The 26,700-nt window shown below is 40.6% G+C and overlaps 1 protein-coding gene and 1 long non-coding RNA gene across 6 annotated transcripts; both read left to right on the top strand.

Annotated features, from left to right (window-relative positions):
• Window positions 1-13,668: 13,668 nt before the first annotated feature.
• LOC129812990 (cell division cycle-associated protein 4-like) lies at window positions 13,669-21,375 on the top strand. 5 transcript variants are annotated; one of them, XM_055865079.1, is made up of 3 exons: window positions 13,669-14,042; window positions 16,969-17,105; window positions 17,412-21,375. In XM_055865079.1, the coding sequence occupies exon 3, from the start codon at window positions 17,421-17,423 to the stop codon at window positions 18,330-18,332; it is 912 nt and encodes a 303-aa protein (XP_055721054.1). In that variant the 5' UTR covers window positions 13,669-14,042; window positions 16,969-17,105; window positions 17,412-17,420; the 3' UTR covers window positions 18,333-21,375. The 5 variants fall into 5 exon arrangements, with proteins under 5 accessions (XP_055721054.1, XP_055721053.1, XP_055721052.1 ...); XM_055865078.1 differs by having other exon boundaries at window positions 16,426-17,105; XM_055865077.1 differs by having other exon boundaries at window positions 16,327-17,105.
• Window positions 21,376-21,739: 364 nt separating this feature from the next.
• Window positions 21,740-26,485, top strand: LOC129812992 (uncharacterized). Its single transcript, XR_008753096.1, has 2 exons — window positions 21,740-22,825; window positions 23,417-26,485. It is a non-coding gene; the product is annotated as an uncharacterized LOC129812992 (long non-coding RNA).
• Window positions 26,486-26,700: the final 215 nt, after the last annotated feature.

The following is a 26,700-nucleotide window of genomic DNA, read 5'->3' as shown; positions in this document are numbered from 1 at the left end:
GTAACACGCACACACACAGATTATATATTACATAATTGTACATTCCAATACTGTATATCACCACTATTGCAGATGAGTGAGAAACTGACTACAGTGACTGAGGAAAGCCAGAACAACCAGATGAAGAAATTAAAAGACATCTGTGACAAGTGAGTTTGATATGACTGTGAGACATCAGTTTAACAGAGATGCGAAGTTAGTGTACTATAGAGATATAATTGGATATAATTCTATCAAATATATAATTTGTGATGCTTCACCTTTGCAGAGAAAAGAAAGACCTGAAAAAGAAAATGGACAAAAGGAGAACAGAGAAAATCAAAGAAGCTATGACAAAAGAGAAGCACTTGGTAGAAGAGTAAGTGTACCAAACCCTATAACTTCAATCATTAAACCCTCTCCCTGGCTCTGAAGAGACAAACTTTGTAGCATTTTACTGCTGAGGTAGGGTACTATCCCCCGCCTCAACCTGACCCCATTGTCCAGTGGCAGAGATCACTTCATACCCCTCTGTGTCAGGGTACGACCAGGTTTACAGGGAACTCAGTCAATCAGGGAACCTGGTCAGCCAATCACAGACCCTATCTGGTGGGATAACAGCCCCCCCCCCCCTTCTATCAGTACCTCAGTCTCTCACTACAGCTCCAGGAATTAACAACAAGTTGACTAACCTGGCTGCACAAACATTCAAGGATTCACCTATGGTCCTCACTTCTTGGCTGCTTATTCTCTGGACATTCCATCACTAGTGTTAGCGCATTCATGACCATAAAACCACTATACACTACAACTAGTTTTCTCCTCTGTAAAGTCATGTGTGCCTGTCTTGGGAGTGAAATAAAGTGTGAATTGTATCCCTGTCTCCTGCTGGTCATTATCAGTCCTCTTACCAGGACTCTGGGACAGATGGATCTATACTAAACTAGCACATCTTTCGGAAACCACGACCAACAGGTGGTGCTCTTTTTCATGGATAGGTACAATTGTGCTGGACTACCAGTAGCGATGGGATGCAGTTCACACCGCATGCCATGCCCCTGACCAGGCGTGCATGCCGGCGAGAAGAGGAGGAGCGGAGACTCCAGTGCATAGGGAAGAAGCTCCAGCAAAGAGAACTCTATGTTTGTGTGTGTTACAGAAAGAGAGGCTGGATTTCTGTATGTATGACTATTTATTATTCTGTTGTTAGGGGGAAGTTGGAGATCAACAAATCATATGTGAATGAAGTGGTACAGAACATCAAAAGGGTAAGGATGGAAGGATTGGGGGTCAGATAGTCTCTCGTGGATAGTGGTGTAAAGTACTTAAGTAAAAATAATTTAAAGTACTACTTAAGTCATTTTTGGGGGGTATCTGTACTTCACTATTTATATTTTTGACTACTTTCGCTTTTACTTCACTACATTCCTGAAGAAAATTATGTAATTTTTACTCCATACATTTTCCCTGACACCCAAAATACATTTTGAGAGGTGGAGGGTGACAGGAAAATGGTCCAATTCACATACTTATCAAGAGAACATCCCTGGTCACCTCTACTGCCTCTAATCTGGTGGACTCACTAAACATTTGTAAATGATGTCTGAGTGTTGGAGTGTGCCCCTGGCTATCTGTAAATTAAACAAAACAAGAAAACTGTGCTGTCTGGTTTGCTTAATATAAGTAATTTGAAATTACTTGTGCTTTTACTTTTGATACTTAAGCATATTGTAGCATATATATATTTAACTTAAGTATATTTAAAACCCAATACTACTTGAGACTTTTACTCTAGTATTTTACTGGGTGACTTTCACTTTTACTTGAGTATTTTTTTTTATTAAGGTATCTTTACTTTTACTCAAGTATGATGATTGGGTACTTTTTCCTCCACTGCTCGTGGCCAGACATCACTCTGTACTCTTGTTGGAGAATCAACGGCGTGACGTCTGGTACTGTTATTTTCCTGTGAAGTGATAGCGCTTCCAAGATGGAGCAGTCCAATCACTGAAGGTAACCTCTCTCTTCCTTGCTCTAGCTGGAGGATGCTCAGGCAAAATGCCAAGAGAGACTGGTGAAGCAGCACAAAGACATCCAGCAGCAAATTCTTGATGAGAAACCAAAGGTGACATACCAACTAACCCATGACCTCTTACCTTTAAATCCGTAACCCTAACCCTAAACCTCTAGCATCTAACTATAACCCCTGACCTCTACCCCTTTCTCCTAACTCTGACCTCTGACCCCAGCTGCAGGGTGCAGTGGAGGCGGAGTACCAGGAGAATTTCTGTCTGTTGCCTGGGGAGATCCAGGACTTCCTGCAGAACAGGAAAGGGGGGGTCAAAGGTCACGTCGTGCCTCGGCCCTCCACCCCACATACTCTCTGAGGAGGAACTAGAGGACCGGAGGAAGTGAGAAAGAGAGAAAGAGAGCTTTTCTTCTTAATAGATGCTGGTTTACTACTGCACTCTAAAGGTAGTCCTGGAGAATTTGTATTGTTATGTTATCTGTAGCATATTGTAAACTTTTTGAGAGTTGAGATTTGAATATTACTCCTACTGCTACATTGTACTCTTGCCTGCCTTTATTGGCGCTTCCAAGACAACTGGGAACTCTGAAGAAAATAACGAGGTCAATTCATGATGTCAGTGACTTTCCGGTCGGAGCTATAGAAAGATGCCAGAGTTTCGAGTTGGAATTCTGAGTGGGATGACTGTTCAAAACTATTTTCCCAGTTGGAGCAAAAAAAAATTGAGTTCCCAGTTGTCTGAACGCATTGAAGTCGGAGAGACTTGCTGATTCGTTGAACGCGGCACGTGTATAACTACAACCAGTTAGCAAGTCAGACATGTCAGAGTTTCCTAGTTTCGAGTAGCATGTGAACGCGGCATGTAACCCGTGCAAGCGACGCATTCCTACTGTAACGGCAGCTTTCCATCTCTTCACGAGAAGAGAGAGTGTAACAGGGATCGGACCAACACGCAGCGTAGCCAGTGCTCAACATGTTTAATACGAACGAAAACGTGAACACTTACAAAACTACAAAATAACAAATGTGGCAAAACCGATACAGTCCTTTCTGGTGCAGACAAAACACAAAGACAGGAAACAACCACCCACAAATCCCCAACACAAAACAAGCCACCTATATATGATTCTCAATCAGGGACAACGATTGACAGCTGCCTCTGATTGAGAACCATATTAGGCCGAACACAGAAACAGACAAACTAGACACACAACATAGAATGCCCACCCAGCTCACGTCCTGACCAACACTAAAACAAGCAAAACACATAAGAACAATGGTCAGGACGTGACACCTACGTTATACTTCCGTGTTTATGTCCTTGTTATTTTGAATTGGCGATTAAATCATCAAATTCATGAAAACATGTTCATTTAAGATATATGAAGGAATGTTTGTTAATGTATTTACTACTGCCAAATTACTTTCATTTAGTTTTTGACCTAAGACCATTCACTACGTTTTTTGCCCTAAGACCATTCACTACGTTTTGCCGATTGAAAACCATTCAAAAAGCCAACAAAATTCTTGCTACGTCACTTGGTCTAGTGTGGGGTTTGATTCAAATAATCAGCTAATCATCAAGCGTTGATCATTTGAATCAGTTGTGTAGTGTTAGGGCTAAACCCCAAACTGAACCCTTTGGGGTCCCGAGGACCGGGTTTTGGAAACGCTGGTCTAGTGGCTGAACAGTGTGTTGCATGAGGCCAAGCAAAGAACGTGTTCTTATTCTACTGACTATATCTTGACTTCAGGCACGGTTCTGTTGTTCTGACCACATGTGGTTCTTATCTAGTCATAGTGTTGGTATTGTCAGTGGGCGAGAGAGCGCCTTTTTGCACTAAAATGTGGATAATTTGCATCTGTTTGCACCACTGCTGGCTGTCTGTGCTTTTCTCTTAAAATACATTGCTATTGAAAAGTTTTTTTTAGGCCTTTTCACACTGCATTGTTCTTAGCCCCAGGCAAAGACTGGTCCTGGGCTATCTTATCCTGTTTGCACAAGCATTTGTTAACCCTGGCCTTATAAAAAAAGATTGCAGTTTTGAAACTGCAGTAAAAGTGCAGTAACTGCAGTTGACTGTGGAATTTTGGATGCTGTAATTGCAGAATAAGGGTGGGCTTAGCTTTAGCCCTGGGCTGAGGATTCACACTTGTACAAACACACATGGACCAACATTCTATCTCTGCCACTCAACCAATGTTAAGCAATAAGGCATTTTTTTTATTAACAAATTATTTCCTCTTGCTTTTAGTCTAGCATTTTATTCCCAACGGTGATGGTTTGTATAAACCTTGCTGTCTGCCTGTAGGACCTGGTAAACAATTAGGGTTGCCAACTTTTTCACGACCAAATAAGGGACAAAAGGTTGTGTGCCAGTGCACGGTGCCACGGTGGTATGGGTATGGTGTTGTGTGAATGAATATACAGTGTATATTCATATTCTTATTCAATTGGAAAGGCAGAACATTTGTATATTCCATTTAGCCTATAGTTTTACTAAAATTGTATCATTATGTAAACTTATGTGAATAAACCTCAAAAGAAATTATCAAAGAAATTACAACTTGGACCTTTACAGCAACAAAAAAAACCTTTTCAAACGCAAAAGAGGAAAAGAGGGGCATGAGTCACTCACCAAGTCTGCATATTTATTTGCTGCTCTTGACTGATTCAAGCAGTCCTTTCTCCTCTTGCATAGCCAGAGAGAAGTCATTACATACACAAATCACAGTTCCCAGATATTTGAAGTTCATTTTTGATCAGCTCTGTGCTACATCGGTTTCTTGAGTGACCATTTAATGGTCATCAGACAGAAAATCCTCTCTACAAAGGCATTTGAGTCTGGCACACTGAGGACAAATGAGACAATCCTGAACATGTTGATCAAGTTGGCTTTCTCTAGGTTTTGGAAAATTGCCACCTACTTCTCACTGGTGGATTTTGTGGTATCCTCTCTGGCTTTCTGTATTTCCTCCCGGCTAGCACAAAACTCTTCATAGAGTTGGTCCATACTGACTGTCGCTGTCATTTTGAGGGCAACCACCACCTGCTCCAGGTCAGTGAAGGAGAGCTCCTCATAGAGGCCGATCAGTTTCACCATTACATTTTCTGGTGAGAAATCAAACCACCTGTCAATGTATGTAATGACAGTGTCATAGAACTTCAAAGTCCTGTTGCTGCTTGGTCCTTTGTGCTGACAATTGTTTGTCCATCAGCTGCTTGGTCTACTCAGAAAAAACTGTCCTGTTTCAGCTGAAGCATCTTAAATGTTGAACTTTTGGACTTCATCGTAAACATCTGTGATGCAGAGCGTTGTTCGTCCAGCTGTTTTACAAGTTGTTACGTTCCTGACCTGTTTTCTGTTGTTTTTGTATGTGTTTAGTTGGTCAGGGCGTGAGTTGGGGTGGGCATTCTATGTTATGTGTTTCTATGTTGGGTTAAATGTGTTGCCTGATATGGTTCTCAATTAGAGGCAGGTGTTTGACGTTTCCTCTGATTGAGAACCATATTAAGGTTGGCTGTTTACACTGTTTGTTTGTGGGTGATTGTCGCTGTGTCTGTGTTAGTTGCACCACACGGTACTGTCTCGTCTCGTTCGTTCTTTTCCTGTTCATGCGTTCTTCGTGTTTATGTAGTTCTCATGTTCAGGTCTGTTTAACGTCGTTTGTTGTTTTGTAATCTATTCAAGTGTTTTTCATGTTTCGTCTTGTTATTAAATTCATTATGTCTACATACCTCGCTGCGTGTTGGTCCGATCCATGCTCCTCCTCGTCTGAGGAGGAGAACGAATATGACGACCGTTACACAAGTTGGTCAAAAACACACCCACTTTGTGGAAAAAGCACAGATAAATCTCAGCAGCTTCCGTTTTTTCTTCATACTCAAAAATACTATTCATTGCCACAGGACAGGTCTCCCTAAGGGACCTGAAGTGTGGTGTAAGAGCTGGCCAGCTTTGCTGGAGACGATCGGCAGCTAGATGAAGAGAGAGCCATTGTGTGCAAACATGTTGCAGAATTTCACGCCACTCAGTGTCAACAAAGGCAAAAAAAATGCACGCAGTTCCTCTCTTAGGGAAGCAGATACTGATAAGTGGCGGTAGATCTGTAAAACAATTGTCTCAATATCCACTGACCGCAGAAGTGCTTGAAAGCATTATGAGCTATGTGAGCTGGGCAATTAGCTTTAAGAATGCGATTGTTGGCACTGCTCAATAACTGATAAACGGAGAAGTGTTTCCAATTACATCAGTTTCCGCAGTAGACTTCATGAAGAATGCACCGATATTGCTAGCGTGGCCTGTGCATTTCTGTGGATGCATGCTGAGTTAGGTCATTCTCCCCTTAATGGCCAATTGTTAATTCCCGACGCATAAAGTACAGAAAGCTTTCGTCGAGTCACCACTGGCGGCTTAACCCACGTCTTTTTTGTTTCACATTGTTTGTTGTAGCTGCACAGTCTTTTTTGCATGTTTATCCATATTTCCTTGATATGCCAAACCGACCGAACAATAACAGAAACGACTTTGCAGTAATTGGCGCGTTTACACTATACTGTGATTGGATGAATATACGGGACAAGGGAGGTCCCGTATGGGACAAATCAATTTAGCCTAATATAAGGGACATCCCGGCTATTACGGGACAGTTGGAAACCCTATAAACAATGTTAAACTTTTGACATGCGATATAGCCCTGTACAGTGAATGCAGTACACGGACATCAACTTTTCTGATCCAAGCAAAATCATGCAACAATATTATTATCAAGAATAGCTATATCCAATTAAATATCAATAGAAAATCTATAAAACAGATAAAAATGCAACGTTAGCTGCCCTTCCTGCAGTAGAGTTTGTGGCTTCTTCAGTTGACTAGCTAGCTAAGTGAGAACACGTTTACCAGCCTATATAGCAACTGTTTTTGTTAGCCATAGCAACAATGTTTTTGCACGGATTAAATTAAAGTATTTTGTTTTTTTGTAGGATTTTTAAAACTCAGATGAGAGGATGAAGTAGTATACATTTACTTAAAATACCATGCAGAACGCATCACAAGCATATGCCAATTAAGTGAATGTGCAGCTTTTGTGATTGGACAGTGAGAATTCTGCATTTCACACTGGCTATTTCACACACACCGTGTTTCTGGGGCTAGAGTTGGTGCTAGCCCACTTTTTAATGTGCAAGTATAAACATTTGCTTAGTCCCAAGCTAAAATCTGGAGGCTCTTAGCCCTGGGCTAAGTTGCAGTGTTGAAAGCACCTAATCATTGTTTTCTACTTGGTATTAATGCTTTTAGAGTTTTATATGCATACGTTTTGCAAACGACATTGATCTGTTATTTACAAATGATGAGCTGTTGATTGTTTGTTCCATACACTTTCAGGGATGCATGACTTTATGCAGCATTTTTGTTGAATGTTTAAAATGTACTATTATATGCTTAATTGTTACGCATGTCGTCGGGAGAAGGAGAAGAGGACCAAGGTGCAGCGTGGTAAGTGTTCATATATTTTAATAAAATATGCAACACTTGACAAAACAACACGACAAACGAACAGTCCTGAAAGGTGAAACAAACACTAAACAGGAAACAACCACCCACAAACACAGGGGGGAACAGGCTACCTAAGTATGATTCTCAATCAGAGACAACAATAGACAGCTGCCTCTGATTGAGAACCATACCAGACACACAGAAATACAAAACAAGGACAACATAGAACACCAGAAGCCCTGACCAACCAAAATAGAGACATAAAAAGGATATCTACGGTCAGGGCATGACATTAATAACATGGATGTACTGGTTCAATCATAATTAATGACTTAGTTTCATGTTATTTAATTAGTTTCCTTTTGGATATTTAATACAATTATATCCCAATTCTTTATCATCATTTCCAACTCCTGATGTAGTGTAAAATAACCCCCAAAAATGTCAGATCCAACAAAGATTTTGTAGCGGTTTCACATGGGACCTGAAACAATGTGTTGCAACTGGCAAAGTATGTTTTTCTTGTTGCTGTTTTTTAAAAAACTTTTTACATATGTAAACATGTTATGAAATTCCAAACTGTGTTTAACTCGCTTATTGAATAGGATTCTGGTAGTTATTTGAATGTTTCTGAAGTATATAATTGTATTGGATTTATTTGTATATAGTTGTATTTGTTTGGGTGCAGTATTATATTGAATAATAATAAGAAAAGTCAAAGATAAGTTGGGTGTTAATAGTAAGAATGTTACTAGAATTGTTTATTTAATTTACAAAGTTCTAACTTGTATGGAGCCTTAGCTCTCAGTAATGATTTGCCCCTTGTTTTTGTGATTACTTGAACCACATTTGACTAAAATATTTATTATGAAATTAGATGTGTGTATTTTCTAACGTTTAAAAGAATACAGTTGAAGTCAGAAGTTTACATACAGTTTTAATGACTCCAACCTAAGTGTAACGGCTGTCGTCTTCCTCGTCTGAGGAGGATAAGTTAGAAGGATCAATGCACAGCGTGGTAATTGTTCATCTTGTTTTAATAAAGGTGAACACTCAAAATACAAAACAACAAAAATGACAACCAAAACAGTTCTATCTGGTGCAGACACACAAAGACTGAAAACAACCACCCACAAAACCAAACACAAAACAGGCAACCTAAATATGGTTCCCAATCAGAGACAACACAAAACACCTGCCTCTGATTGAGAACCATATCAGGCCAAACACAGAAATAGGAAAACATAGAAATACAAACATAGACTGCCCACCCCAACTCACGCCCTGACCATACTAAATAAAGACAAAACAAAGGAAATAAAGGTCAGAACGTGACAAAAACTCATTTTTCAACCACTTCAAAAATGTCTTGTTAACAAACTATAGTTTTGGCAAGTCGGTTAGGACAAATACTTTGTGCATGACACAAGTCATTTTTCCAACAATTGTTTACAGACAGATTATTTCACTTATAATTCACTGTATCACAATTCCAGTGGGTCAGAAGTTTACATACACTAAGTTGACTGTGCATTTAAACAGCTTGGAAAATTCCAGAAAATGATGTCAATCAGAAGCTTCTAAAGCCATGACATCATTTTCTGAGTCAATTGGAGGTGTACCTGTGGATATAGAACATTTGTGGGCAGAACTGAGGGCAGAACTGAAAAAGTGTGTGCGAGCAAGGAGGCCTACAAACCTGACTCAGTTACACCAGCTCTGTCAGGAGGAATGGGCCAAAATTCACCCAACTTATTGTGGGAAGCTTGTGGAAGGCTACCCCGAAATGTTTGACCCAAGGTAAACAATTTAAAGGCAATGCTACCAAATACTAATTGAGTGTATGTAAACTTCTGACCAACTGGGAATGTGATGAAAGAAATAAAAGCTGAAATAAATAATTCTCTCTACTATTATTCTGACATTTCACATTCTTAAAGTAAAATGGTGATCCTAACTGACCTAAGACAGGGAGTTTTACTAGGATTAAATATCAGGAATTGTGGAAAAACTGAGTTTAAATGTATTTGGCTCAGGTGTATGTAAACTTCTGACTTCAACTGTACATTCACACAATCTAACTGGTACGCACAAATGCAAACATGACATAAGTACACACACTCAACTGAAACAAAACACAAAAGGTTATTATAACAGCCATACAAAACCTTATAACATCTGCCAGTCATTACTTGAATTAGCAACAGCTCTCCCTGCAGGACAAACGCTTGACAAACGTGGTCGCTGTCGTCTTCTTGTTTTGCTGCTGCTGCTGCTGCTGCTGCTGCTGCTGCTGCTGCTGCTGCTGCTGCTGCTGCTGCTGCTGCTGCTGCTGCTGCTGCTGCTGCTGCTGCTGCTGCTGCTGCTGCTGCTGCTGCTGCTGCTGCTGCTGCTGCTGCTGCTGCTGCTGCTGCTGCTGCTGCTGCTGCTGCTGCTGCTGCTGCTGCTGCTGCTGCTGCTGCTGCTGCTGCTGCTTCTTCTATGATATCATGGCGGTACGCAAACAATCGTTTAAGTACATGCTGCCACCTACTGTGCTGGAATGTATGATCAATCATGATCTGCCCAATTCTGTACTACCATGAAAATAAAATAAAAAAACAAATAAATCCCTAACTCCTACCACACCCTCCCCCATAACCCCATTAAGCTTTATCTATATCATGCTGAGACACTCCACCCTTTGGATTGTTCAGTATGTCAACAACCATTTCAACAGTAATATCTGTTACACCCAAAATGTATTTTGCCATCTCCAAAAAAACCTTCAACCTGGCATTTCTGCTTTCTACAAACCGAGTCGTATTGATAACCTTACCAATAAAAACTATGAAGTGAACTTTATTCATTATCAACGTGTCCTTTGACACCACACATTCATGAGCACAAGATTTCTGAACAGGCCTCGAAACCATGCCAAGACCATCAGAAGCACCAGCCCCAACAGTTGGTCCACTTACTACAGGTACATCCATGTAAGCTCCATCAGTCTGCACTGTAGTTCTACCAATTTGTTTTACGGCCTCTGCATACGATACATCATGACTGATTCCATTTCTCTGAGCCTCTCTAGCCTCTCTGTACCTGGCATCCACCAAATGCAGCACTGTGTTATCCCCCATAATTACAGCACTTAACCTTCACATTGCTTCCACATTCACCATACTCATGTGCCCCTCCACACTTCCTTTCTTTCCTTTACACTGAGCAACTACATGTCCCATTCTTTGGCTTTTAAAACACTGCAGTGCATATGGGACAAGTTCTCTAACATTCGAAATAAAAAATCCTACGTGTACTTTCCCCAGCAAGACTTTCTCAGACCTCAACATCACTGATAGCATCACTCATCTTCAAATAATATTTTTGCAGGAATCTCCTTGCGAATGATTTGACTTCTTCATCACTGACTTCTTTGACCCTCTTTCCTACTGATCAACCTTTTGACCTCAATCACTCTGCCTCCCTTCACATTCTCTTTAATATAATCTGTGGACGTACTGTACCAGTCAAAAGTTATCAAGGCAAAGGGTGCCTACTTTGAAGAATCTCAAGTATAAAATATATTTTGATTTGTTTAACACTTGTTTGGTTACTACATGATTCCATACGTGTTATTTCATAGTTTTGATGTCTTCACTATTATTCTACAATGTAGAAAATAGTAAAAATAAAGAAAAACCCTGGAATGAGTAGGTGTGTCCAAACTTTTGTACTTTAGATATTGGGACCCCAGTGATGACTCCCCTCAATCTAGCATAAGAACAAAGGACACAGCTTTTAATCTTCTTCCCATTAAGCTTTTCCATTTTCAGAATCTTCTCTTGTTGAGCCTGACTACCACACAATATTAACAATCTACCATTTCCAATGAACCAAGCTAATTTCACTTCACCTACAGTTGAAGTCGGAAGTTTACATACACTTAGGTTGGAGTCATTAAAACTCGTTTTTCAACCTCTCCACAAATTTCTTGTTAACAAACTATAGTTTTGGCAAGTCGGTAAGGACATCTACTTTGTGCATGATACAAGTTATTTTTCCAACAATTGTTTACAGACAGATTATTTCACTTATAATTCACTGTGTCACAATTCCAGTGGGTCAGAAGTTTACATACACTAAGTTGACTGTGCCTTTAAACAGCTTGGAAGATTCCAGAAAATTATGTCATGGCTTTAGAAGCTTCTGATAGGCCAATTGACATAATTTGAGTCAATTGGAGATGTACCTGTGGATGTATTTCAAGGCCTAACTTCAACCTCAGTGCCTCTTTGTTTGACATCATGAGAAAATCTAAAGAAATCAGCCAAGACCTCAGAAAATAAATTGTAGACTTCCACAAGTCTGGTTCATCCTTAGGAGCAATTTCCAAACGCCTGAAGGTACCACGTTCATCTGTACAAACAATAGTACACAAGTATAAACATCATGGGACCACGCAGCCGTCATATCGCTCAGGAAGGAGATGCGTTCTGTCCCCTAGAGATGAGCTTACTTTGGTGCAAAAAGTGCAAATCAATCACAAAACAACAGCAAAGGACCTTGTGAAGATGCTGGAGGAAACAGGTACAAAAGTATCTATATCCACAGTAAAACGAGTCCTGTATCGACATAACCTGAAAGGCTGCTCAGCAAGGAAGAAGCCACTGTTCCAAACCCGCCATAAAAAAGCCAGACTACGGTTTGCAACTGCACATGGGAACAAAGAAATGTCATCTGGTCTGATGAAACAAAAATAGAACTGTTTGGCCATAATGACCATTGTTATGTTTGGAGGAAAAAGGGGGAGGCTTGCAAGCCAAAGAACACCATCCCAACCGTGAAGCACGGGGTTGGCAGCATCATGTTGTGGGGATGCTTTGCTGCAGGAGGGACTGGTGCACGTCACAAAATAGATGACATTGTGAGGGAGGGAAATTATGTGGATATATTGAAGCAACATCTCAAGACATCAGTCAGGAAGTTAAAGCTTGGTCGCAAATGGATCTTCCAAATGGACAATGAGCCCAAGCATACTTCCACAAAGTTGTGGAAAAATGGCTTAAGGACAACAAAGTCAAGGTATTGGAGTGGCCATCACAAAGCCCTGACCTCAATACCATAGACAAATTGTGGGCAGAACTGAAAAAGCGTGTGCGAGCAAGGAGGCCTACAAACCTGACTCAGTTACACCAGCTCTGTCAGGAGGAATGGGCCAAAATTCACCCAACTTATTGTGGGAAGCTTGTGGAAGGCTACCCGAAACATTTGACCCAAGTTAAACTATTTAAAGGCAATGCTACCAAATACTACTCGAGTGTATGTAAACTTCTGACCCACTGAGAATGTGATTAAAGAAATAAAAGCTGAAATAAATCATTATCTCTACTATTATTCTGACATTTTACATTATTAAAATAAAGTGGTGATCCTAACTGACCTAAGACAGGGAATTTTTACTCAGACTAAATGTCAGGAGTTTAAATGTATTTGGCTAAGGTGTATGTAAACTTCCAACTGTCCCTCTATCTCAATGGAATTAGTTAGTCGGATAGGGTGTAAGTGAGGCCCTGTGGTCTCATTAAACACTATCACAACCAGTGGTGTAAAGTTCTAATGTAAAAATACTTTAAAGTACTTGTTATTAGTAGTTTTTTGGGGTATTTCTACTTTACTTTTCCATTTATATTTTTGCCAACTTTTACTTTTACTTCATTCCTAAAGAAAATAATGTACTTTTTACTCCATACATTTTCTCTGACACCCAAAAGTACTCGTTACATTTTTACAGGAAAATGGTCCAATTCCCAGACTTATCAAGGCAAGATCACCTGGTCATCCCTCAGAACTGACACCCATATTGTTCGCGTTCCAGCACAGAAGCTGCTTCACCAACTTTTTCTACATTTCTCATTTTCGTCCGCACTACTCGCCGCCATTTCTGATCGTGTTACGGTGTTGTACCGTCACTACGTTTTTGGCCAAACACATCCAATTTCATACCCACGAACTACAAACTCAGAGTAAGATTGGAAGAGTAATTTGTCAACAGAGGGGATAACAAAAATCCTTAGTAAGCCAAATTTGAACAATGAAATATTTTTTTTTTAAGTCAAAAGCTCCAATGTCATTATATTATGTATAACTCATCGTAGTTGTATCTTATTTATTGTTGATTTAAAAACAAAAATGTTTTGCTTTGAAATAACAATTTCCGCGCTATGCACTGATTAGTCTGCCATTGTGGTGAAAAACGCACGCGAGCTTTGATTTACATGTGCTGTTGTTGCTGTGCCATTTCTTTGCATTTGAGAGTGTGGAGTGTACCTTTTGTTCTGGTGCTCTCGTTCAAGTGACAATGACAGCCTGTCTATCAAGATGCATGGAACCCGCCCCATTCACCCCTCCTGCTCCCTGGCCGTAGCAAGCAGGGAGCAGTGAAGACGAGGTAGCTAGTTTTGAAGCCGTGGCATAAATGATCTCATCTCAGCCTGATCTCTGCTTTCTACAGAGGATCCTATGACCAACACCGGAATAAAGTAAAAATAAAGGTACGACAAATGAATTAACCGACTGTATTTATTTGTTAGGATTGATATGGGGCATTTATTGAAATGTTTATCTCCGAAACTCTTGTCAAATGTTACGTCTGGTGAGGGGAGGGGGTGCGCGCTAGCTACACATTTAGCTAGGTAACGTTAGTTAACGGTAGTTAGGTAGCTAAACAATTTTCATGCGGGAGTATCCATGCCAGTTAGGGAGTGGAGAAATGTAGTTGGAAAAGGGAAGTTCGTCATTTTAAAACAGTGTTGTAATAATCTACCCCAATTATATCCGTTATTTTATAGTTAAACAATTATATCGCAGAGTGGGAATTAGCTAGCTACAGTAGGTAACGTAGCTAGTTATTTCAAAATGGCCTCATCTCCGTTGTCGCCCCAGCGTCCCTGTTGCTCGAGCTAGACAAAGCATGCGGTACAGCTCCCAGAGAAGGACATGCGCTATTGCAGCGAGTGCAAAAGAAATAACTAATTTCATTATGTACATATTTTTGTATTAACCTATTATGAATTGCAGGATACACACTCGCACTGTTGCGTAGTCAGCTAATTTCTCCATTCAAATAAGCATAAGCGGCAGCGGAAATACTGTCAACGTCAGTATTGTGGGGGAGGGGAGACAATTCCTAGGTGGAGCCAGAGACGAGGAGGAGGATCTCTGGTGGAGCTGTGGGTGTTAATGCTATTTTATGTATTAAGCCTTGCTGCTCTTTGACGTTTAGAACGGTGTAATTTAACTGAGGCATAACACAGAGTACAACAAGCACAGCATACATGAATGAGGTTCCCTCCTTACATTTGGTACTGACAGATTAATTGTTTGGAGTAAAAAACCTGATTCATCAAAACAATGATTCAACTTTAAAGATGTTTTTTTTCTTCTTCATTTAACCTTTATTTAACTAGGCAAGTCAGTAAAGAACAAATTCTTATTTACAATGACGGCCTACTGGGGAACAGTGGGTTAACCGCCTGTTCAGGGGCAGAACGACAGATTTTTTACCTTGTCAATTCAGGGATTCAATCCAGCAACCTTTCGGTTACTGGCCCAACGCCCTAACCACTAGGCTCCCTGCTGTCCTATTTTGAAGGGGTGTATGTTGGCTTGACCTATGTTTTGTTTTATTATAGCCACATTAACCTATTAGATCCTATTTATCAATGGATTACAACCTAACAGATTTGTATTGAACAGGCTTTTTCGGTTTGCAGTGTTCATAAAGAGCAAAAAGTCCCCTGCCTGGCACCAGTAACTAGTTTTTGTCTCATCAAAATGATTGCACCTCCTTTTTTCCTTGTTGTCAGATATCCAATCAGCTATACTCCCATAGTAGACACCTATTTTTGTGGGTGGAATGGTGAATTAATATGAACCCTGTGTTTTTGTTACTTGTGTAGTATTTTGCTTCTTAGCTAGAAATTCTCCATTATTTTTTACAGTTACCACTAAGGTAACAAAGGAGAAACAGATAAAGTACATTCATGTGTCAGCCTCACATTCTGTATTTTGAATAGGGTACCTGGCAACGCTACTCATGAATTGGACTAGAAAATATGGAATTATTATTTGGGTTCTAGTTATTTAGAACACAATCCTCTGGGGTACAAGACAACTGTCAAATTCAGCAAATGTTGTATCAGACTGTTTGTGCATTTTATCTGTGGTCTGAGGCAGGTCCATTTGCAGTCTTCAGTTCTTGCAGCTAACATGATCTTAGATTTCAGTAAGGGCACCAGTCCAATTATGTGACAGATTGTTTTTCATCATGGTTTATTGATGGCTAATGACATTAGAAGCACATAACCACCCTCTAGTGAAAGCAATGGTTAGGCTAAGTGGTCGGCCATAAAGTCTGCATTCAAGTTAGGTTCATTAACACACTAAAAAGCACTCTCCTGATTGCTTCCAATGGTGAAAACATACAGTAAATGCGACAGTGTCACTTGTGATGTTATTTGTTGCTCCAGTGCTGAGATGTCTTCTCAGGTAGGACCAAAGCTCAATGTCCTTTGCTTGGCAGACTGATAGATTGTGCCCCTGTGATGTCCACAGTCTATCCCTGCAGCCTTAGAATAGATAGATACAAGACATTTGCTTATTAGGAACATTGCTTAAGTTGCTATTATCAACTGTGCTTGTTTTTGCCATAAGCTAGTATAGTGTTAAAATAATCTATTAAGTGCAAATGTTTGCTGTTTTGAACCAAAATGTTACTGTATTAGGTTACTTTATTTCATACTTGCCTCCTGTTTGATATAATTTCTTGCTTCGTAGATGGTTGATCCATGTAGCAGAGTAGTAACTCCAATTACTGCCCCACCCACTGCTCTCTCTGAGGAGATGCACACCCTGACAGAAGTTCCTTTGTTTTAGTCTGATGGAAAATGTAGTGTGATGTCACACAGGCTCCTGTCCTGTGTTCTCTTCCTACTCTGCTCTTCCCTGCTTGTTGGTTCCTTGGAGTCAACAGCCGTCCCCTGTTGTTTTGAGGCAAGTCTTCTGATATCTTCTCATTCAGACAGAGATACTGCTTCAGGAAGGTTCATTTTCACTGTTCCTCCTTTCCCTTTAATGACATTCTAGCAGTTATATTTTTTGGAGCATGGTGTGTATATCTCAAACATATCACATTTAAACCTGTGTGGTATTCTTTTGACTTTTCTCACCCAGTATGTGTCCTATTAACTTCACTCCGGTAGTACAGAAGTGAACTAACTTTTGCCAATATTTAGATGTTTGACGACAGGTGGCAGTGGGGTGGGATAGTGTATGTTCATGAGCTGATTGTGTTTTTTGTTGTTGAGAGAAGCCTGACCTGTCCTGATTTTGACCGCAGTGATGGTAGTTGGTTGGTAACATGCTGTATTTTCGGTGGTTCAGTGGGTCTGTTAAAAGTGTGGTTGTTCCGCCCAGCAGGAGCCTTGCTTCAGACTGGCCTAAAATGGGCAGAAAGGGTGCAGAACAAAAGCTGCTTGTTGCTTGTACAAAAGTACTGAAGCGCTGCAGCCGGGACCAAGCTGCTATGCTAATGCCTGTGCCTCTCAACAGGAAAGGTATAGCAAACTTTCAGAAAAACAACAAGCTATTTATACTGTAGCACATTACATTAATATTTAGCTAACCTGTAGAGATTCTTCTTCATGAAATTCTCTTACCAATGAAAAGTTTGTCCTTATGCCACACACTTCAAACATAACACCAAACATTATAAATTCATACATTTTTTGAATGTAGTTTTGATAACTAAAATTCATCAAGACAACACAGTATTTCATGATATCATGTGTGTTTGTTAGAATGTGAAGTTTTTGTGGCCGGTTTGTCACCAATAACACTCTTTCCTTTTCCCTTCACCCCAGAGAGCCAAAATGTTCCCGAAGGGCACGAAGCGCAAGTTTTCCGACTCCAGGGAGGAACCTGTGGCAGGCGGTGAGGATGTGAATCAGTCGAATTTGGCAGCTGTGAGGATGCTGTCGTCCTACAGCCTGCAGCGGCAGTCCCTGCTGGACATGTCCCTGATCAAACTGCAGCTGTGCCACATGCTGGTGGAGCCTAATCTGTGCCGTTCGGTGCTGATTGCCAACACGGTGAGGCAGATCCAGGAGGAGATGACCCAGGACGGCACCTGGCAGATCATGACCCAGGCCCTGAGTGCTGCCAACGCTGCTGCCCAGTGCTCTGCAGACCGCCTGGTGGCCACCGAGGTGCTGTGTCGGCAGACAGAGGCAGCCCAGGGGGAGCAGGTCCCCAAGCCCTTCCCAGTGGTGGGGTCAGAGGGCTGCCCTGCGGAGGAGGTGGCGGCGGCAGAGGTGGGAATGACTATGTCCACTGTCTCCCCCCAAGCCCCAACCTCCTACCTGCCAGGCACCTTTGGCATGGACCCCTGCTGGGAAGAGGAGACAGGTGAAGATGATGATGATGATGATGATGAGGAGGAGGACAGTGAGGAGTGTGGGTCTGGCTCAGAGGGGGAGGAGAGGGAGCGTGACAGCCTGGTGGAGGACACCAGGACAGCAGAGCAGGTCTTTGGCACGTTCGAGATCAAAAACCCTGCGCCCAGCCCCGACCCTGCTCTGGAGGAACTGTTTTCAGACGTGGATGCGTCTTACTACGACCTTGATACAGTGCTGACAGGAATGCAGAGTGTTCCTAAGATGGGGCCCTATGACCTCCTGGAGAGCCTGTCCTCCCATGGGCCCTCACCCCTCAGTTCCAGCACCAGCTGCCGATCAGACCTCAATGAACTGGACCACATCATGGAGATCATAGTGGGCTCCTGAGAAACAACACACTTCATTGCATACTTACTTTGCAGACTCTTTACAGACTGTGCACGTGGTGCGTACATGGATATGGTGTTATTATATGTTCAGATGTTGAGGGTTTATGAAATCAAGAACATATTCAGTGTTACGACATGCAGCTGTGCATCTCTAAGTGGGCAGAGATTACAACCTATACCATTACAAATTTTCTTATTTTACATACTTTTCTATATTTCTTTTTGTCATACAATCTATTTTTCCAGTTTTGTTTTTATTTATTGTAATATGTATGGACTGAAGAACAATGTCATTACACTACACACAAATAGACCCGAACATCCAAACTTCTGATGAGATGCATATTTTCCTAAAGAGTAAAACAAATATTAGTGAAACATGTACGTACAGTTGAAGTTGGAAGTTTACATACACCTTAGCCAAATACATTTAAACTCAGTTTTTCACAATTCCTGACATTTAATTTGAGTAAAAATTCCTTGTCTTAGGTCAGTTAGGATCACCACTTTATTTTAATAATGTGAAATGTCAAAATAATAGCTGAGAGAATTATTTATTTCAGCTTTTATTTCTTTCATCACATTCCCAGTGGGTCAGAAGTTTACATACACTAATTAGTATTTGGTAGCATTGCCTTTAAATTGTTTACCTTGGGTCAGACATTTCGGGTAGCCTTCCACAAGCTTCCCACAATAAGTTGGGTGAATTTTGGCCCATTCCTCCTGACAGAGCTGGTGTAACTGAGTCAGGTTTGTAGGTCTCCTTGCTCGCACCCGCTTTTTCAGTTCTGCCCACAAATTTTCTATGGGATTGAGGTCAGGGCTTTGTGATGGCCACTCCAATACCTTGACTTTGTTGTCCTTAAGCCATTTTGGAAGTATGCTTGAGGTCATTGTCCGTTTGGAAGATCCATTTGTGACCAAGCTTTAATTTCCTGACTGATGTCTTGAGATGTTGCTTCAATATATCCACATACTTTTCCTCCCTCATGATGCCATCTATTTTGTGACGTGCACTAGTCCCTCCTGCAGCAAAGCACCCCCACAGCATGATGCTGCCACCCCATGCTTCACGGTTGGGATGGTGTTCTTCGGCTTGCAAGCATCCCCCTTTTTCCTCCAAACATAACAATGGTCATTATGGCCAAACAGTTATATTTTTGTTTCATCAGACCAGAGAACATTTCTCCCCAAAAAAAGTACGATCTTTGTCCCCATTTGCAGTTGCAAACCGTAGTATGGCTTTTTTATGGCGGTTTTGGAGCAATGGCTTCTGCCTTGCTGAGCGGCCTTCCAGGTTATGTCGATATAGGACACGTTTTACTATGGATATAGATACTTTTGTACCTGTTTCCTCCAGCATCTTCACAAGGTCCTTTGCTGTTGTTCTGTGATTGATATGCACTTTTCGCACCAAAGTACGTTCATTTCTAGGGGACAGAACGCATCTCCTTCCTGAGCGGTATGACGGCTGCGTGGTCCCATGGTGTTTATACTTGTGTACTATTGTTTGTACAGATGAACGTGGTACCTTCAGGCGTTTGGAAATTGCTCCTAAGGATGAACCAGACTTGTGGAGGTCTACAATTTATTTTCTGAGGTCTTGGCTGATTTCTTTAGTTTTTCTCATGATGTCAAACAAAGAGGCACTGAGGTTGAAGTTAGGCCTTGAAATACATCCACAGGTACATCTCCAATTGACTCAAATTATGTCAATTGGCCTATCAGAAGCTTCTAAAGCCATGACATAATTTTCTGGACTTGTCCAAGCTGTTTAAAGGCACAGTCAAGTTAGTGTATGTAAACTTCTGTCCCACTGGAATTGTGACACAGTGAGTTATAGGTGAAATAATCTGTCTGTAAACAATTGTTGGAAAAATGACTTGTGTCATGCACAAAGTAGATGTCCTAACCGACTTGCCAAAACTATAGTTTGTTAACAAGACATTTTTGGAGTGGTGGAAAAACGAGTTTTAATGATTCCAAAGTATATGTAAACTTCCGACTTCAACTGTATGTATGTATATAGAAATATATTTTTTTGCAATATACAGTTTGGGAAATTGACCAGTATGGTTTAATATAATTTCCCCCCATATTTTTAAATACATTTTAATGTAGCCAGAGTCACCCAATGTCTTCCTATGGTTTGGTTTTAAGCATTGGGCACAGTTGGTCTCAAGATGGGCACAGTTTTTTTCCCCCCAACTTGATTTGAATCCATCCCTTAAACCTAGACTAGATTTGTTAAAGTATTTAGAGAAACTCTTGCTTGATATCAGCATTAAGAAGCCTTATTTTCTGATATTTGTATTACTACAAATTAAGAATTATTGGTTGACCCATTAAGTTATTCCTTTTAATTTATTTAATTTATTAAATACAGATACAAACATGCCACATAGATTTTTAAACTGAGCCGTGTAGACCCATGTGATATATTATAAACCGGGTGGTTCGAGCCCTGAATGCTGATTGGCTGAACGCTGTGGTATATCAGACCATATACCACGGGTATGACAACATTTTTACTGCTCTAATTACGTTGGTAACCAATTTATAATAGAAATAAGACACCTCGGGTGTTTGTGGTATATGGCCAATATACCATGGCTAAGGGCTGTATCCAGGCACACCTTAGCCGTGGTATATATTGGGCATATACCACCCCCCCCTTTTGCCTTATTGCTTAATTACAACTCAATACCCACCCTATTCACTATGCATTTCATTTGCGAAAATATATTTTGTACAGAATTCAACTATTATTTTTTACAAGCAGCTCTTTCTCTAAAGATTTCTTTTCATAATGTTTCCTTATCATGATGAAAAGATTACTCAGGCAAACCGTACCAGTAAATTCTGACAGTATTACTCTGGTCATTACTACCACAACACTCCTCTGAATGATGTCACTGCTTCAAACAGCAGCTAGAATTTCAAAGACCTTAACAATTGTAAAGTATATGCATTTTTATATTAAGAAAACATTTTAGGACCTTTGTAAATATTTTTTATAATAAAAGGTGCAAATCTTGTCATTTTTTAAATTTTAATTAATTTGATCAAATTAATCTTAGTATAAATACATTTTTTTTATTTTTATGAAATTGATTCTTTTATTTAAGGACCTTTTTGTAAATATTTTTTTAACTAGGCAAGTCAGTTAAGAACAAATTCTTTCTTACAATGACATCCTGCCCCTTGTTCAGGGGCAGAACGACAGATTTTTACCTTGTCAGTTCGGCGATTCGATTCAGCAACCTTTCGATTACTGGCCCAATGCTCTAACCACTAGACTACCTGTCGCCCCAAAACAGTTGTTCCCATACCGGGAGTCGAACCCGGGCCGCCTGAGTGAAAACCAGGAATCCTAACCGCTAGACCGCTAGTATAAAGGTAAGTTAAAGTATTGTGGTTGATTTGTAGTGTAAGCTGTGTAATGTGCATACCAATCAGTGTACAACCAACAAAAATGTAAATGCACACCATAATATCAATTGATTTCTGTAGTGCTCATGAAATTGTATTCCATGAGACTACTAACATTGCATTTCTTAACACAGGATTTGAAACTACATTATTTTTTGACTATTTTCATGGTAACAAAAATATTAACAATGGAGTAATTAGGTACTTACATTTTACTATATTATGAAGTGAGACCATTATACTTATTAATGTGTTAATGGAATATTCTTCGAAATCCTCATTGAAATGACTAAAACATATTGAATGACTCATTCAAAAAGACACATTGATCTCCAAATTTGTTCCAATTAATTTGTTCCTCCCAAGGTAATAATTTACTTTTGTAATGTGCACACACACCTTTTACAATTACAAAAGACTTTTGATCTTGCATGGATGTACATGGGCTAATCCACCACAATAGTTATTTTCTCATAAGGAAAATGTAATCTTTACATTGTATGAATATAACTTCGTACTCCATGCGTCTGTAACCGTGTTCGATGGTTTTAACAGTAACATAACTCTGATGTGCAGTCAGATGCGCTGCGATGTAGCCTGGGTACTGTGAATTTCAACGCATTTAAAAAGTCACAAGCCTCAAATGTGTTTCACATTTCCCAGCCCCGTGAGTGGTAAAGACCACCCAATGACAATTAGTGGAGGCTTGGTCTCGCCGACCAACTGCTTTCATAATGGGTCTATCCGGCAACTGTCTCTGCCTTTCCATGTTTCCTTTTACACTATAGTCCCGCCCCCTTCAGTGGACGTCAGCCCTCCTCCAAGCAAAACAGACACGTTTATTAGCGGTCAGCGAAGGGGGATAGCCATAACGAAAAAAGACACGGCCTTTGAACGAAACATTTGTACGATCTTGCCTTCCTCACATTTCAATAAGATGCAGTGAAAACTCAATTGTGTAAATGACGGTCTTCTGAGAGAGCAACGACTCATCGACAATGCGCAGGATATTTTATAAACCGAGGAGTTGGAATCAAATGCAGTAGCTCCATAATACAGGTAGAGTAGCCTATGTGATTTGTATTGGTAGTATTACGAGCATGTAGTGTTTGCGTTTTCTAGATAGTCGTGTCTCAACAGCACTTCATAAATTGTAAATATTATAATGGTAAAAAATATCGGGATGTATCATTCATCCTGAACTCAAGTTCATATTTATTGCTTTCTTACACATGAAAATATGCATAAATACAGTAGTTAATTAGAGCACTGTCAACAGCGAGTCAGAAGTTGCACTAGCCTAGGCAGCCGATATTGGGCGCTAGAGCTGCATTGTCGTCCAGGATTGATGTGCCCAGCCGGTAATACACTCAAGTGTCCCCATTGGACCGGCTTGTACATAAAGCATCATTCATTAGCGCCCACTATCTGCTGTCTAGGCTAATGTTGCACATGTAGACCTGGCCAATACAGTAACAGCAAGTACACAAGTTGCACATGTAGGCCAATACAGTAGCCTATCAACTCACTGAACAAGAGCCTTACATTACAAACTAGATTTAAAACTATATGAAGACAAGACTCAAATGATGTGTATATTTCATACTCAAATGTTGATCAGTGAAAGTGATCAATGTCTTTCCTGTCTAGATCTATGTTGGGTCGTGGCATGAAGCGGAAAGAGTTGTAATGAGGCAGAGGGGCTCAAGATCTATTTGCCAGAGAAGGCTGAGGTCCAGGCTCAGGGTGGGTCTTCTTACCTGCCTCATCTGCAGCAGTAGCAGCTGGTGCTCAGCCTGTACCTGGACAAGCTACAGCGCAGTCTAACAGGAGCAGAACTAAGCCTGCACCGCTCAGTGCTGCTGGTGAATACCCTGAGGCAGATTCAACAGGACATGCAGAGGGATTTGCCAGGTAGTCTTGACCTGTCAGCCCACTCACTCTCCCCTCACCCTGATGCACCTACCCACACAACTGACCTCTCAGACTTGCCTTTAAATGCTGTCCACCATGACTCTCAGAGATGGTATTTGTGAGGAGGATGGCCCACTCACCTGTCCAGGGTGTGCTGAAGGAAACACACTGGGTGTCTCCTCGCCCTCGCCGCCCCACCCTTTGTTGCCTACATCTTCCTCACAGGACAGCTCCTCTGGGCACCCCAGAGCACAAAGCCCTTCCGCACACCTTCGCTCTTTTGAGGGCGAGATGACAAACTCCCTGGGCTACCTCACGGACCTTGCCCTGGATGACATCTTTGAGGACATTGACACCTCCATGTACGACCCTGATATCCCCTCGGCCTTGGCCGGCTACCCACCCTGGGTGTGCGGGGTGTCGTCCTGGGGGGACAAGGGACGAAAGATGTGCTCTAGTTATACCTCATCCAGCAGGTTACAGCAGTGTCTGACCGACCTCAATAATCTGGACCACATTATGGAGATCCTAGTCAACTCATGAAACATGTTGTTCACATCAAGGGTTCATGACCTGGTTGTTAAGGATTTGGACATCATCAGTATTTTTGTCATACGATAACGGTTTTATTAAGGTGACAGAGACTTGACGGTGTATCTACTGAGAACACAATGTTCAGTTTGAGGGAGTCAGCAGAATGCAAGAAAGAATACTTGTACCTTTAGTGCTTGTGCTATTATATAATGCCTCTTCTTGAAATTGTACATTATCTTTGCATTTAATCAAATTACAGCAGCCACTTTTCCCTTTTAAAAAACAGTGCCTTAAAGACGTAAAATAATTCTGTAGAAATGTAGTATTTTAGTTTCAATGAGGAAAGTTAAGAATATATCCAGTGGAGAGCTGAGCAGTGAGTGCCTTCCTCCACGTGTGAGTGTCATGTAAAGGCTCAATACAACCCAGGATCATCCTCCCTTCCTCCATGTCCCTTTGTCTCTCTTCAGCCCCTGCACTGCAATGGGATGTAATCTTAATTCACTCTGACATCCCACCAGTGCACTAGCTGGGAGGAGATGAGAGAGAGATGGAAATAAGAGGGGGGAGGAAAATGTAGGACTACATATCTTGTCATGTAGGATGGGCCTACTTGTGAAAAGGTGATTGTTTTGCTCTCAGTATTACATTTCTATTCATAGACTCAACCCGCCAGCCAATCAAATGACATGTGGGAGGAGTGTTCTCATCCACCAACCCCTCATTTTCTCTGTCTGGAAAAGAAAATCCTGGTGGTTTAAATGGAAGAACTGGCTCAGATGGAGTTGTACACATGTAATAACCTCTCTGTTACGCTGCTTTGTGCTGATTAGCTCCATCATACCCCATTGACCAATCACATGAAAAATGTCTGTGGTTTAGAGTATTTAGGCAGTTTAACAAAACACAGAGGAACACAATGGGGGAAAGATAGAGATGGAAGACACCAATAATGTGATTCCATAATTAGTTAAAGCGCAAACAATCCAGTTTTCCACAACACCTATCCACAGTAAGAAGACACACCCAATCATTACTTATTTTTCTATTTGGACCATGCACTCTAGATGTCAAGCCAGGTTTCCACAGTGAGACTAAGGCTGCGTTTACACAGGCAGCCCAATTCTGATATTTTTTTCACTAACTGGTCTTTTGACTATTCAGATCAAATCTCAGAAAAATATCTGATGTGATTGGTTAAAAGACCAATTAGTGGAAAATAGATCCAAATTGGGCTGCGTGTGTAAACGCACTCTTAGAGATGGGTATTTTACAAAATATATGGACAAATGGGACAGTCATACATTTTTGTAAGCTTTTATGTTTCTCGAGATCATAATTGTTTTGAGGTGTAGCAAAAATAGAACAATTGGTCATGAGAATGACTCCTCTTATTAGCAAGTTACAGGTCTTCCTCCAGCTCATTCATGTTTTGTTAGGAGGCTGATAGTAACTTTGGCTTGTACATCTGCTGTATCAAATACTACTAGTCAATGTGTTCACTGGCTTTTAAGTGCAATATCAACTTTTTAGATTTGTAAATAATGATGATATGGAATGAATCAACTTGGAAAAGATTCTGCCATTATCCTGGTTCATGTAGTCAGATGTCAGTATTTGTTTTATACGTACATTTGTAACGGTCCTGACCTGTTTTATGTTGTTTTTGTATGTGTTTATGGTCAGGGCGTGTGTTTTGGGTGGGCAGTCTATGTTTTCTGTTTCTATGTTGGTTTTGGGTTGCCTGGTATGGCTCTTAATTAGAGGCAGGTGTTTTGCGTTTTCCTCTAATTGAGAGTCATATTTAGGTAGGGTGTTCTCACTGTTTGTTTGTGGGTGATTGTCTCCTGTGTCGTCGAATGTATGTACCATACGGGACTGTTTGGCTGTTCGTTTCGTTTTGATGTAGTCTGTTCCTGTCCGTGAGTTTTACGTTAGTTATGCAAGTTCATGTTCAGGTTTTTCGTCTACGTCGTTTTTTTGTTTTGTAAATTTGAAAGTGTTTTGTTTCGTGTTGCCATCGTGTTCAAATAAAAGATGGCTTATTTCCCGAATGCTGCGTATTGGTCCACTGATCCTTCTCTCCTCTCCTCATCTGAGGAAGAGGAGAACGACAGCCCTTACCACATTGAAATTAAATTATGTTTAATAACATTTTAAACTATACAATGCTTTGTGTCAGTGGATGTCTTCCCATTGCAATTTCTGTGTTTAATTCCGTTTTAACATAATCACCTGACCCACAAATAATGAGTAAAAGTAATACAGAGATTTGCCTCTTGATTTTTGTTAATGAATATTAACCCTTGTGTGGTTTTCATGTTTTTGTTATTAACCCAATGTTTGCAAGTCTGATGGACCCACAACATGATTGGGTTTTTAAAACAATACAGCCATAACAATTTACGTAAAAATACTTAATACTTAGATGTTGACTTATATCAGTTACAATAAATATAGTCAGCATACATGGTTAATATTAGCCA

This window comes from Salvelinus fontinalis, chromosome 16, assembly GCF_029448725.1.
Source record: "Salvelinus fontinalis isolate EN_2023a chromosome 16, ASM2944872v1, whole genome shotgun sequence".
NCBI classification, from domain to species: Eukaryota; Metazoa; Chordata; class Actinopteri; order Salmoniformes; family Salmonidae; genus Salvelinus; species Salvelinus fontinalis.
The sequence above is the reverse complement of the archived record's forward strand: the minus strand, read 5'-3'. Positions and strand labels throughout refer to the sequence as shown.